At 50.9% G+C, this 14,763-nt stretch overlaps 1 protein-coding gene across 1 annotated transcript in view; it reads left to right on the top strand.

The window, feature by feature from the left end:
• ARHGAP40 (Rho GTPase activating protein 40) overlaps positions 1 to 14,763 on the top strand; it is a 40,539-nt gene that overhangs the window by 4,383 nt on the left and 21,393 nt on the right. Inside the window, 1 exon segment of the mRNA XM_066978035.1 lies at positions 1,393 to 1,561. Coding sequence (XP_066834136.1) covers positions 1,393 to 1,561 — 169 coding nt within the window.

Below are 14,763 nucleotides of genomic sequence, written 5' to 3'. Positions count from 1 at the left end.
GGGGGTGGCACGACGTGGCTTCAGTTCTGGGCGAACCTCCACCGCGCTCAGTGCGCTGTGGATGTGGAGAGCACACATGAGAGGAAAGGAAGGAGGTCTGGGGGGGGGGGCGCCGAGGCGTTTGAAGGGCTGTTTTGTAGTGCTGCTGCTTTGGGGCAGGGCGATGACTTTCACGTGACAGCTCTGGAGCTTGTGCACGAGACTGTCTCGCTGAGGGTGGCTGCCACCTGGCTGCTGTCAGCTCCGACTTTTTCAAGCTGCTGCTCTCAGTGAACTCCCGTGCTGGTGTCCTGGGGTCTCAGATTTCTCAGCACCTCTGTATGCGCACAGCTGAGCATGCAGCCAGTGCTTGACCCCATTTTTCATGGCTTGATCATATCCCAACAGCCCTCACCGAGGCACCATCACTGGAAACGAAGGCAGTATTTCTCATCTTGAGGTTTGAATTCTAGAGGAAAAACAGGGCTCCTGCTGCGCGTGCACTGGGTATGAGCTGTCTCCTTTGACCTCCTGATTGTGCCGTAGGTTCAGCTCGTGCCTGCTTGTGAGGTTGGTGCCTGAAAAGTCTGCTTCCCCTGGCTAGCCCGTTCTGTGCTGGCTGTCAGATTGCTGGGCAGCAGTGCCGACCTGGTGCCTTGGTTTAAACCCCAGGGGGATCAGTGCAAATAAGAGTCTGGGTTTCTTGAATGTCTGTTAGTCCCTGGGCCTGAGGCAAAGGATGATGCCTGCAGCTGGGCACTCCCAAGCAGTGAGAAGTCAGTTCCCTCACACCGCTGCGTGGAGGGAGGTTATAGCACATACAGAAACGTGTTTTACTGATTTGTGTGGTGGGGAAGGAGCCCAGGTGTGATACCTAACCAAACGTCCTGCTGGCTGAGCTCATGCGTCTGAAACTTGAAATGAAAAATATCCTTTATGATCCAGGAGGAGAGATGACTGCACGCATCGCGAAGACGCTGCCTGTTCTTGATCAGGCTCCTCTGTAGCGTAGGAGGAGTTAATATCAGTTCTTGGGTGAACATAAGCATGAAACTCATGGTAGGTCCACAGCAGGTGGCCAATATATAATGGAACTGGAAGGATATCCTCTTTTGGCAACAAATAAATACAGCTTTGCTGATGAAAGTTGTTTTTCTCGGTCAAGGTAAAGCTCAGACAATGTTAATGTTTGAAAACTGCCGGGCTAACACAGTGGAAGGAAATCCTTGCATGCCTCATAGCGGAAGGTGGCCATGAGGCTGCGATGTATACATCCCTGCAGCTGACCCGAGGTACGGTTGTTTTGGTCAAATACTCTGCAACCCTGGACTCGCTCCAGCTCGTGCATAACAAGGGTAAAAGTAGATAAAGGTACCAGCTGTATTTAGATGCAGCATTTCCTTTGACTAGCAGGAGAGGAAGGATCCCTGCTGCGAGCACCCGCTCCAGCGCCGTCCCTGCTCCAGGAGCTGCGGAGTTCATTCACTTCGCGCTTCCTACGCTCTCGGCTCCGCAGAGCAGGCATGAAGCTGCCGGATGTTTGCAGGCCAGGAAGAGTTGGGACCAAGCACAGAGCTGCAAGGTCAGTTGGGAGAACCCAAGGCTTTATTAAACACCAGGATGTTGGGGAAAAAAGCTTTTTGCAAAGCTTAGTCTAGCTGCCGTGATGTGTCAGCTGGAAAACAAAAACGAGCCAGCGCCAAATTAAGAAGTAGGATCGAGGAGAACTGCTTCTTCAAGGGTTTTGTTAGCTCGGTTAGGGAGGTTTGTGCAGTTCTGTAGTTGGTTACACTGCCGGTGTAAATGAAGCAGGTGGCAAAGAAAAGCTGGTCTTTGTGAAGGTCCAGAAGTGTGGTTGCTAGCTGTGGATCTACGAATAGTGTTTAACCATACGTGAGTATGTCTGACAGTAATCCCGAGTCAAGTGGCACGGTTTGTTTAGCCCTCTCGTTTACAGGACGACGTACCATACGAATCAATCATTTCATGAGCTCTGCGGGTAAAATCCAGCAAGGGCTCAGCCCCCAGACTGAGACTGGTGTAACTTGTTCCTTTTCTAATCCATTGCTCCGTTAGTTCACAAACTCACCAGCTCACGTGCTTACAGGCGAGCCAGTTTCCCAGCTGATGTTGGGGGCGCTCGTCCTTCTCCTGCATTACGGCGCCTGCGCCTCCTGCACCGCAGCGGGAAGCCCGAGGCCCTCAGCCCTGCGGGTGCTGATGGGTCTGCCCGAAAGGCTTCTGGGCAAGCTGCTGTACTTACACCTCCCAGCGTGGAAGCTTGGCCCCTGCCATTCCTGTGGCAGTTCGAGATGACTCCGCAGACGTTAGGTCTTACCAGAAACTGCCCAGCAGCTGCTTCTGCACAGCTGCAAGGGCAGTCAGCCTCCTCTCCTGCTGCCCCTCGAGCCCAGCACGTGCAGGGCTCTGGCTTTAGCCCCATGGTGCTGCTCCAGCACAGGCCAGCATGTGCTGTGTCGGGCCACAGCCTAACCTGTGTGAATGGCCACCGTAAAGCAATGCCTGCGTCAGGAGGTGCCCGTTGTACAGCAGCGGGGCTGTTTAGCCCAGCCTGGTGGTGTGACCCACGGCTCTCGGTGTCAGGCTGGTTGCACCAGTCCATTGGACTTGCTGCAGCTGAGTTAAAACACAGGTGCAGTGTGCACGCGCTTGTGTGCGTGTCTTTAGGTTTACTTTTATGAAATGTTCTTAGTTTACAACTCAACTGCGAGTCCAGCCTGAATTTCTGACTCCTGAAGTTGACGGATTTGACAGTGTGCACTCAGTGGATGACCTTTATGATGTGGTCTTTTTGCCTCTGAAATAGCACTGCGTTACTCTGAGCTTACGTGTTGGGTGTAAAACGAAGAATGAAGATCTGTCCTGTGCTGTCCCCTGATGTTGGACACCTGAGGTCGCCGATACCAGTCTCCCCCCCCAGCCCTGTGGTTAGAGCAGTGAGTCTTCACAGGAGCAAAGCAAGCAGCACGCAGGCGTGTGTAGGCACTGTCGCCTCTCCCTGAGCCCTGGGATGGTCAGTGCACAGCCAACCTCACCTGCCCTGGGTGGCTCTCTGAATCCTGCCCTACAAAGTAGTTTGGCAAGGTCTAGTAAGCTCTTTGTTCCCCTCATTGGCCCTCGAGTCCTAGATCACGGCTGCAGTCTTCTGGTTTTCGTAAAGACTTGTGTAATTAAACTTCGTCGTGAATATTTTGGAAAAACAAACCCACCCCTGATGAGCTAACGAAGCCCTGACTGCTAACAGCTCCGTCAGAGCGGCTGGCCGCGTTGTGAAATCGGTTCCTGCATTCCCCACGAGTTTTGTTCCAGCTGTCGCGTCGTTTATAGATGCAGCGAGTACGGGCAAGCTCTGCGTGGTGGCTGTGCAGCAAGGCTCCAGTGTGGCGTACACGGTGACAGCTGGCTTGGTCTTTAACCTCTGAGCCTTTAAAGAAGCATCCCAGTTCTGTTTCTGTCCCAGCTCTCTTCTAGAGGACGGATGAGGGGAATGTCCATAAATACAGCCCGTAGCGTGCTTCTCATCTCCCCACGCAGAAAACAAGTTTGGATTTCTCCTAGTGGACCTGTGGAAGGGGTGACAAAGCAGAACAGAAGCCTGTTAGGGCAAATGCTGGCGCTTCTGAGTACCAGCACAACTGTTGTTTATGGGTGGAATAATTGACACTCGCTATTGTCTGCCTGCTAATTAAAAACTTCTGCTCCTAGGCTGGGTTATATTTTCCTTTTACTTTGGAACTCACTGAGTAAGAGGGATCTGTAAAAACGCTGCTCCCTTTAAGAGGGGAGTATCGTGCTGTCCCCCACGGCCCCTTGGCAGGGACAGTCCTGCTAATGCAGTGCCTCTGCTCTCAAGTTTCTGTGCTGGGGACCAGCACGGGGAGGGGTTCCCAGACCAGTGGAAAAGGGTGGGCAGCTCAGGCTGGCTGCAGGTTCCAGCCTAACTGCGTCCCGAGAGGTAGGAGCCCCCTGACAGCCTTTGGGAGCTTTTCTTTGCTCGTAGGAGGGAGACCCACACGTGAGCAAAGGGGCATTCAATTCCGAAACAAGCGCCCTGTATCCAGGAGTATGCAGGGACCCGTGTGGTAGCTGTTCTTCTCTGGACCTTGAAAGAATTTGGAGCATCTAGGTAAGTGAATTCAGTTTTCATTATTTATGAATATTTTATTTTTTACAAAAGCTTCCGGGGAGACTTAAATCTTATGAGATAGTAAAATTGTTCCAAACAAGCAAAATAACCAAGCAAGGCGTTGCTTTGAAAACTTCATTTTTGCCTGGACTTGGACTTGAAGTATTTTGCTTTTACTAAATGACTCGGAGTGACCTGCTCACTGCTACACAACTTACTTTTTTCCTCCCATTGTCTCACCAGCCGCGTGGAAGCTCTGGCTGGCCTGAGTCAGGCTGTCAGTCGTTCAGTGTCTCATCGCCTTGGTAGCTCTGAAGCGTTTGCTCCTGTGCCGACCGTGGAGCTGTGCCATGTGCACGTCTTCTCTTCTAAGAGTGGCTGTCTGGCATTGTTGGGGCAGTAACTCCTGTGGGATGCCTGACAACACCCTGACTCACGGGGAGTTCAGCCCCGGGAGCCCATCCCGCTGCTCGGGATGCTGGTGCAGGAAATAAACAAGATGACAGCCCAGCACATCACGTCTTGGGGCTGAGAACTGGGGCAGCAGAGTAAGAGAGCCCCTTTCTGACGCTCCTGTTTGTGGCTGTTGCCCCGTCCCTTTCCCCAAACGGGAAGAAAATCCAACCTGCAGAAACCAGAGTAAGGTGTGTGAAGTGTCCTGGGATGCGGGTTTTGGAGTTTGAGCTCATGCTTATACCTTTTTTTCCTATGAACGTGAAGGAGATGCAGAGCACTCGGTGCAGGAGGTGAGGATGGTGCTGGGGCGAGCTCTGCAGCAGGGATCCCCGTCCCGTGTGAGCTGAGCTGACCCGGCCGGGCTGTGTTTGCTGCTGGTTACTCATTACAGCCACCGGGGTCACCGGCTGCTGGCCTGCTGTCCTCCTGCCTCTCTTCCTTCACACCTTAAGAATGATGTGAGGCACTTTGTCAGCACGGGCCCCTGCGTTTGAAGGAAGTGAACAAGGATCTGGGTGGCTGTTAACCCGGTGCCTGTCGTGTCTGTCACCTCTCTGCCTTTGGTGTCCCGCAGGGAGGAGAGGGTTTTTGCAAGGCATGGCACCCAGTAGGTGTTAGGCATGTGTTTGAACGGGGACGCAAACAAGGCCAGCCTCACAAACCAGCGAAGGTTTCTAATTTTGCAGTCTGAAAATGCCCAGGAGGCAGAAGCACATTCAATTAAGTCGGTAAATAGGTCCTGGTTATTCATCAGAATAAGTGTTTTTGTGCATTAAGAATAGCTGCTGTGTCTTAGCACTTCCTCCTATTGTTACAGCTCTTCCTTCAACAGTGGAAATGTTTTGGGTGGTTTAAATTACATTTACAGTAGTAATTAGGTTTAAACAACATCACAACTCACTTATCTAAATATACATGTGTGTAAAAAGCGCTGGCTTCCTCCTCTTCCTTCACTACCCTGAGCCATGACATGCTGGATCGGGCTGCAGGATGCTGGCTGCTCCTTGCCTTTTGCCTTTATCCAGTGGCCACGAGCCTCAAGGCAAGGTGGTAAACTGCCTGCAAATAATCTTGTGGGTACTGGTGCTTGTAGTAAGTCTGTTTAACTTATTTTTACGGCTTCCACGTTGCAGTTTCTCACAACTAATCCGTTCGTTCTTGTGCACGGTTTCAATGTATGGTAAGAAGAGGAGGAGCAGCGGGAGGTGGCCGTGCATCCCGACGTGGCCAGCGTGGGGATCTCTGCTCGGAGCTGCTGGGGATCTCTGCTCGGAGCTGCTGCCTCTGCCTGGGGCGTGCCGAAGTGGCTCTGCCTCTGCCTGCTCGTCCCGCTCCGCTGCGGCATCGCCTCCACGCTGATACCCGTGGCTCCTCCTTTGCCCATTGGTGTTGTGTTTTGTTTTTTTTTTAATTTTTAGTTTAAGTTTGACAGCTATTTGTGTGCAAACAAGCTCTGTGTAGGAATCATCCCCTCTTGCTGTTCACCCACCGCCTGAAGCCCTAATCCTCTGTTTGCTGCAACCCTTCGGTGCAGTAAAGCAGATTACGTGCGGTGACACAGAGCTCGTGGCTGTTTTACAGTAAGTGGGGTCGGAGCCATTTGTTACGGGCCCTGAGCCATCCTCAGAGCAGTGGGGCAGGGAGGGTGAAGGGGCAGCGCTGGATGGCCAGGGAGGTGGCGCTTGATCTCCGTCACTCCCTGGGTTGAGCCAGCAATTCCCCTGGGAGCTGGGGAGCTTTCCCAGGGAGATAACAAAACTGTGTCTTGCACCGCGGAGTAAAATCACTAGCTGGAGCACCTCCCGGGGTCTGAGTGCTGTGTTTCTTGCCAGCTGTTGAGCTGGGAGATGCTTGCTTGATCTCGCAGCCGAGGGCAGAGCAGTGAGGCTGCGTGATGGCTGCCTGCCGGTAGCTGGGGCCTGGTGCACAGCCGCGACTGCGGCCGAACGCTTTGCCCCGGGGCACGGCCTGGGTGCTGCCGCCCTGCTCGGCTGCGAGCAAGCTGGGGCTTGGGTAATGGCACGGCCCTGGTGGCTCCAGAAACTCTAATAATCTGCTAACCTTAATGGCTCTGCGTGGCCCATGGGTAACACTGCTTGAGGGTTTTCGTGGTACGTGATGGAGTGGAGGAGGGGGATAAATTATTTTCGGGTTTTCCTAATAATCTGTACTCCATAAAAATGAACCTCCCCAAGGAAAACGGATTGTGTTTAAGGGGTTTCAGCTGCATTCAGGCTTTTTGCTCTTCTTCAGGTTGTAGTGCCTTTGACTTATGTTTGATTTGGGGATGCTTGCAAGAACTTAGGGCAGCATTTCATTTGTCAGTGCAGCTCGTGACCACGTGTTGAAACCGACCTGCAGGCACTGCCGTCGAGCTCTGTTGGGGCAAAGGTTTGGTGCAGCCCTCCCAGACTCACAGGCCCTGGGCTCAGGTTTCCAGGCATCGCATGCTTTGCTCAGCTGAAATTCCTGACTATCTGAAAGTGGGTGGGATGTTTTCCACTTTTTTTTTTTTTTGGTCCTGGAGAGAAAAAAAAAAAAGGTTTCCTGAGCAAGCCAAGTCATGTCCGTTTGGCAGGGTGCACAGATCCCTGCAGAACCAAGTCCTGCACTAAAGCCGTGTCGTTGGCAGTGCTGGGCTCGTACCAGTGAGTCACTGGAACTAACTGTGCCTGCTGGGAGCACTGGTACGTCTCTTTGTTCCCACGATTGAGGAAGGTGATCTCGGTCTGGTGAGCTTGGCTCATCTTTAATGACACCAGGAAGTCTTTCCTGGTGAATGAAAGCTCAAAACCGGGGTTGGAATATTTATCCGGATCCGGTCCATCTTCAACTGCAGGCTCATCTGGCCCCTCTGTCCTATTCTTCCCCCTTTCTCACGAAGTGAGAAACAAACTTGCTACTTATTCCTCTCGAATACCACGAAGAGCCGGAGTCCAGACGAGAGGGAAGGTGTGAAAGGCAGTAGATGGAGGTACAGCTGCTGTGTGCGCACCTCAGTCAATCAGATCTTAATTGTTCTGCAATGCTTGCATGCTGCTTTGTGTGAGTAATTAAACGTACTATTAAAGAATTCTCTTTTCACTCTGTATGCTTTAAATTCTCCCCAGTTTTGCAACAAGCCTGTGACGATGAAGCTGGCTCATCCTCACGCCTGACAGAGCCGGTCTGTCTGAAAACCTACCAAAAAGTAAAAGCATCTGGCTGGAGTTATTAAAGGAGATATAATGAGAAGGAAAACAGCTGAGGGATAAAATAAACGCAGTTACAGGCTGTCGTCATCTTCCCCCAGTTCTGGCAGCCTGTGTGTGTTTTTGTGTAACCGAGGAGCAGGCTGGCTGCTTGTTTTAGGGCAAGGTGTGTTTGGTGGGAAGCCTTTTGGAGGGGCTGGGTGGTCCCGGGGCAGGACCAGTGCTTCCTCGAGTGGTAAAACCAGCAGGCTCAGGGCAGCCAACTCTCCTCTCGTAAATCTGTCTGGTTTTGCCACTCCTTGCTCTCCTGCCTCGAAACCCGGGCAGCGTGTGCTCACACGCGGTGCCTCCTTCTGTCACGTGTGGCTCCGCAGCACCCCTTGGCTTGTGAGCCTGAGCAGAAGGGTGAGAACGTTTTCCTGCCTTTTCGCATCTTAGGGAGGTCCTTGCATTGGGTGTATTGTTATCAGGTGCTGCCCACGCGTAATTCAGTGCTGTTGTACAAGCTGCAGCTCGTGGATGGGCTTTTGTTGCAGCTGTGGCTTTCACAAGCTGAAGTTCTCCCAGACTGATGTCTTCCGTGCTTCATCTTGGGTTGGAGCTGGTGTGGGAGAAGCCATACGGATAACCTGCGTCGTGAATTTGATCCCTTGTGATACTCACGAGGACCACCTGTAGTGAATAAGCTGAATAAGAAATTTGATGTAGGAGGTGTGTGCAAGAGCGGGGGGTGTGCTGGGAAGAGGGAGCCGGCTCCAACTCCAGCTGTCTGGGGTGATCCTCCCCCAAAACCAGGCTGTCTGGCGGTGTGCCCGCGGGTCCCGACATGAATTGGGGCGGCCGGGTGGTGTTACTGCTGGAGCAGATCGGCTGCGGGGTGCGAGGTGGGGTTAAAGTGTCTAGACTGAAGCAGTGGCTGAAATAAGGGCTGTATTAATGGGTAGGGAATTAAACAGGGATTGCTTCTTTGCATGCTTTCATGAGGGACCGTCTCTGAAACAGCTGCTGCTGCCCTTTCAAGCCGTGGCAGGCAAAGCAGGCTGGCCCATAGAGCCAGTCTTCCTGGGAGCATGGGGAACGGAGCGCGGTTATTACCTGGGCGAAATCGCTTTGCATGCCTTCATTAAGGAAACTTTAAACAAATAAGTCAGCTGTAACCTTAGCTTCAGGAGTGAGAACGATAAATATCAGAGGAAGGGGAAGTTAGAGAAACGCTGTGAAAGGGGGTTTGGTGGAGAGAGTGGGAATAACACATAGGAATAAAGCCTTTTGGGCACAGCAGAGAGAAAGGACTTTAACCCTTTGCTCGTTTGTATATGGCTTGTTGATGAGATCTTAAATAGGGATCTGGATCTTGCGAAATACCCTCTGTAGGTGGTTTGGGTTTGTGCTGTTCTTTCAACACCAGTGTCTTTCATGAAGCTGTGATTTACGCAGTGCTGAGCTACGGCAGGGTGCGCTGACTTGGCTTTTTTACTAAGTGCTCTGTTTGTTGGTGCTGGTGTGTTGCTTTTTATTTGCTGCCTCCCTTCCACCCTATACCCAGGCAGATTTTTTTTCCCTTGATGTTCTCTTACTCCTGAGAAGTGTAACTTTGCGGAGCAAATCCAGTGTTTGACTCCTCCTTCCCAGTGCTGCTTGTGGGAGTTACTCTTTTCACATGGCTGCGACTCCAGTTAATATTTAGCAAGCTTCAGCTTCGGCACAGGCTTGGAAATAACTTCTTGCAACTCCCCGATTCCTCTGAGTGCCGGCCGCTGGCTTAGCGCTGTCCTTCAGCCCCTGGTGTGCCTGCCTTGGAGTGCCAGGTGTATCGGTGGTGCCTTCTGCTCCGTGTCCCGTGGGTGGGCAGGCAGGGAGGGAGGAGAGGCTGGGTGCAGCACCAATCAGCGACACCTTCCAGGTGACGAGGAGCAGCTCTTGGCAATCGCTTTCAGGCTCCTGGGCTCGGCAGCAGCGCTCACTGCGGCGTGGATGGACTGACCGCTGCTCCCCTTCCTCGCCGGACATGGACAGGCTCGGCAAGCAGGGCTCGGGGGCTGCCAGGACGCGGATCCCCAGGCCCCGGGTGGTGCTGCAGCCCATCCAGACGCCCGGCTGCTCGCTGGGCAGCAGCGTCTGCAGGTACGGGGCTTGGTGTGCGGGGCACGGCTTCGCCGGGTGGGCATTCCTCCCCCAAAGGCAGGCTGGAGGGAGAGCCGCGGCAGGACGGGTGGAAACGAGATAGATGATGGCTCGCTTGCCTCTGGAAATCTGGTCTTTAAAACTGTGCTCTCACTGCCTTGATTATGAAAAGCAAACATATTAAAAATTCCTTTTATTTAGTGTGAATATAATAGGTTTTTTCCAGTGGTGTCAGTCTGGAAGTTGGACCCGCAGGTGTGCGTGTGTTTGGGGTAGTGCTGTGGGAGCTGGTGAACGCTGTGTGCATCTTCACAATCCGGTAGTAAAGATGCCTTCACAGCTTGTGTGTTTTGAAGGCTTTTCAGTTACTTACAGAACCTGTAGGAAGGTAAGAACCGCTTCTTTATAAATATTCTGCAAACCATGTGTAAGGTACAATTGAAAACTGAACGCCTGCTCGACAGACACCGTCCTCTCTGTGTGCTGACAGGACATTAACTGACTCAAGGTCGCATTTAAAGCCTGTTTGCATCAGCCTAAAAATTGCACCAAGTTTCAAAATGTCTCCCTGCTGCGGTGACCTGAGTGTGTTGGTTCTGTATGAATATGCTTGCAAGCATCTTACTTATAAACGTAGCACGCTTTGATGTTTCTGTCCGACTTCTCACTTTGCCTAGTCTGTTTTGGATTTGTGTGCAGAAGCGAGAAAGGAAGTCTTGAAAAGATCCCAGGCAAAATTTGAGGTTCAAAACAAAATCTTAGGGAGAGTGACCCAGGAGTAATATGGTAAATGACTTTAAACTTATCCGTGTGTAAGAGGACCAGACGAATGCTTAGAGATTGTTGCAGGGTTTCTTTGATGAGAAATAAAAATATCCAGTAACAACTTTTTTTTTTTTTTTTTTTTTTTTTTTTTTGCCAAGCAAGTTAGATTTGTTCCAAGGTCCTTACTGGTGCCAGAACCTCTGTGGTCAGATCTGAAGAGGCTCTCTAGCTGTGACCGTAACATTCAACCTCTACCGAGGGGCAGTGTGCAGCTGCTCAGCCAGCTCTAACCAGCAGGTGAAACGTGTCCCGTGCATACCTAACTTCTGTGGTAGCTCACACCTAGCGTGTGCCCATGCAGTGAGGTGGTTGGGAAATGGTACGCAGAACATCCTCGTGGTCTAATTAATTGTCTTTAATGACTGTTTGTTTTCCCAGCGGTAGCTGCGGGGATGCTCACTGGATTCCCATGCAGAGCATGTGGTGGTGTCACGTCTCCAAAGCGCTCCTGAGCAAAGGCAGGTGCTGACCCAGCTCTCCCCACCCCATGCTGCTCCTCTGAGCTGGTGCTGCACGGGGTGCTGGCAGGCGGAGGCTTTGCAGGCAGCTCCTTCCTGGTGCGTGGGGTTAACCTGCCCTCGGCAGCTGCCTCGGATCAGCTCCCCGGCCTGGCTGTTGTTCTTGGAAGGCGTGCTTTCTGCAAGGCCAGCGTTTCTTCCTCTTGCTACATGGCCTTGAGTGAAGCGCTATTTATAGGGCTTATCTGAGCGGAGGCTTTTCATGGCGATGTAATAGCCGAGCAGTTTGTCTTAGGTGTGATAACTCTCCCCTGAGAAATGCAAGCGAGGAACTTAAGCCTGTCTTTCCCATGTTCCAGCATCCCTAGACCCCTTATGCACGAAGCATAGCTCCATTCCACAGCACATCTCTCAGCCCCTCCTTACTGTGTGCTGGCCAGCAGCTTCTTCTTGTCTCCTCTTTGTAGTCTCTCGCCTGCTCCCACGTATCTGAGCAACACAAAATTGCTTATTCTCTGCTCTAACGTAGGTATGGCTGGTAGAATGGGCTACCACAAGAAATGAGAACAGGTCGTGTCATCCTTACTTTAAGTTCATCATCGAAGCAGCTGTAATACGTTTAGTACGGGTGAATCTGTGCTTCTCTAAAAAGTCTTTGTTTTAATGAATAATGACATGTAAAAAAATGCTCTGAACTTATTTGTAAAGGATTCAAACACACTAACCTAATCTTTCCTCTGAAAGCCACGTGGGCACTCTCCTGCTCTGTCCCCCAGCTGGGGCGCTGAGGCGTACAGGGGCTGAGCATCCTGCCTGAAGTCACGGGTAGTGGAAGTAAAGTGAGGAGGTGAGGGTGTCTCGTAGCAGGAGCGTGTTTTGAGGATGGGTTCAGGAACTGGGAGGCATTGACTCATTCTGGCCTTGCTCAAGTCCCTGGCAGCGCGTGCAGTGGGGTTGTGACAGAGTGTAACGGGCAGAGCGAGTGCCAGCACCTCGTCAGAGTCCCGTGAGGGTGCTCTGCCCACGGCATCCCGGGGGGACGCGGGGCTGGCTCTGCGTGGGGGAGGCAGCGGGTAGGAACAAGTGTGCAGGAGCCCTGTGTGCTGCAGGAGGTGCTGGCTGGTCTGTGGGGTTTGGCAAGCTGGTGTCCTGCTCTAGGAGAAACTGGCGTGACAAAGTCCTTGCAGCTGCTGGAAAGGAAAACTGTTCTGAGTTGGGGTGTGCCCGGGTTCTGGGGGTGCGTGACGATGGAAACAGGGCTGGAAATGCTACCTTTAAGTAATAATTCTCGTATGTTCATATGGCAGATCAGTTCAAACTCGCATTAAATCTCAGTGCTTTGTTTTGACCGTGTGCCCCTTTCTCCAGCAGGATGTCCGTGTCGGTGAAAGGCCTTTCCTGTTTGGCTTACCTTGCTGCTGCAGGGAAAGTGAGCCCCGGGCTCCTCCATGGCGACCTTGCGGTGAAACAGATGGAGGGAGGGCATGGCTTACGTCTTCTGAGGTCAACCCAAACCTTAATGCAACGGGGCAGGCACCTAAACTAACAGACTAGACTAAACAGGGCTTTGAGTGTTTTTGATTTGGCTGTGTCTGCGTGGGTTTATCAGTCCCGTGTTTGTTCTGCTCTCGGTTTCAGTCTGAGACACCTCCAGGCAGATCTGTGATTTTAGGCAAATTTTGCTATTCCTTAGCTTGCTTATTTAGACCCTTACCAAAGGGAGAGGAGATAAGTCTCTTCCAGACGAAGGGCTGAGATGGGAGTGTTGAAATGGTGTTCCTTTACCCTTAAACGCTTTGACATCAACGTTTGGTTTCAGGTAGGTTATAAACCATGCTTTATCCAAAACTTGCAGCGCTGTGGCAGAGGTAACCTGGAGAGGTCAAGTCCGGCACAAGGCACAGTGAAGGCGCCACGCGTTACACAAGAGCATCCGCGTTCAAGTATTTTTCTCCCCGTAGTGCAGGACAGATAACGACTGTTTTGTCTTTCTGGTGTCACTGCGGGTGTCAGGACAGGAGCTGGGGAGTGGCTGTGTTGTAGTGGGGGAAAGCTGGCTCTGGTCCGCGTTGCTCTTCACAGATGCGGAGTGATCTGGCGTGTCCCCTTTATCACTTGCAGAACAGGCTTCTTCACAACAGCCTTCGGTGATGCTGCTCCCAGAGCTGCTTGCATAATGGCACATCTTGATGAAGTGATTGCAGTGTTACTGCAAACAAGCTCTAATCTTATTAGCAGGCTGCACAAGTGACATCGTAACTCTTCTCGCTCGTGCTGTAGATACAGACCTTCAAGTGCGTTGTCCCATAGGTGCCAAGTCTTTGATAAAATGACTTCACACAAACAGAATTGGTGTTAGGCAGCAGTGCCACACGAAGCAGGGAGGGCTAGAGGCACCGTAACTTTTTGTAGGGGATATGCTCTGAGACAGTCTGTATGGCAGCGTATGTATGAGCAAACCCCGTATGGTTATGGGTATGCAAAGATACATCAGCAGTGATAGACTGCTGCTGTGATTGCTGTAATTCTGAATCTCAAACCGCTTTGGGTTGTTAAGTCAGGGAAAGTAAAGCATGCTAGGGGTATATTGGGTAAGTTATTGTTCCTCTTTGCCACAGTAATTTGGTAATTAGTCTGCCTTTATGGTCTCGTCCGAGAAGCTTGAACAGCCCTGTGCTTCTCGCTTTCTCCCAAGGGAGACATCAGCGCTGCTCTTCTGCTCCACGGGTGGAGAGGAAGGGGGAGTTGGCAGGCTGCGCTGCAGGCTGTGCGTGAAATTTAGGGGATTGTAAGAAGAAGAGTTAGACCTTAAAGTAGGACTTGAAAGATTTGCAATAGCTCTTTCTTTTGAGTTAGACCTTTGGCTAACTTGCTATGAATTGGTTCTGTTCTGTTCACAGAGAAGTTATGGAACTTGTGTCCACGACATCTCTTGTGTTGAACTTGCTATCTGTGCGTTGGAAATAGATTTTTTTTTTTATTTTTATGTAATTCTGCAGGTCTGAATGAAATCCCAAATTGTGCATCACCTAAGATTATGCTTCATCTAAGATTTTGATGAGTAGACTGTTGTGGTAACAGATCCCTGTTGAAAGACATTAACACTGATATATTTGAAAGAAAGATTGAGGTGTAAACTTTCAATTCTTTAATAAAACATATATACTTATATTTAGGTATAAGTATATAGGTACATCTATATATGACTTGAGGATTTTCTCTATTTTTTCAAATACTTCTGTCTATTATTTCTTGATGCCTTTATCTCACCACTTGATCTTAAACAAGAAAATCTATCGCGTTATGTAACTGATGGTCTGATCTTCCTGGTTCTTCAGCTGGACTTAAACTGCTTGCTTAGGATAGAAACGTGGAAGCAAATTAAAGAGGGTTTTTTTTCCTGCATAGGCGTGCTTGGTTTGTTTCCCTAAATCTTATGTTCTTGTACTCATTGATTGTTTTTGACCTTGAAGTAAATTGCTGGTGAGATGCACATGTTTTGTGACGTTAACATGTTTGTATTCTCTGACTTAGCATCTTTATCTGTCAAAAAATTGCAACAAGATAAAATGAGTTCCAACTC

This window comes from Anser cygnoides, chromosome 16, assembly GCF_040182565.1.
Source record: "Anser cygnoides isolate HZ-2024a breed goose chromosome 16, Taihu_goose_T2T_genome, whole genome shotgun sequence".
Lineage (NCBI taxonomy): Eukaryota > Metazoa > Chordata > Aves > Anseriformes > Anatidae > Anser > Anser cygnoides.
Note: the sequence above shows the minus strand (reverse complement) of the source record. Positions and strands in the feature narration are given on the sequence as shown.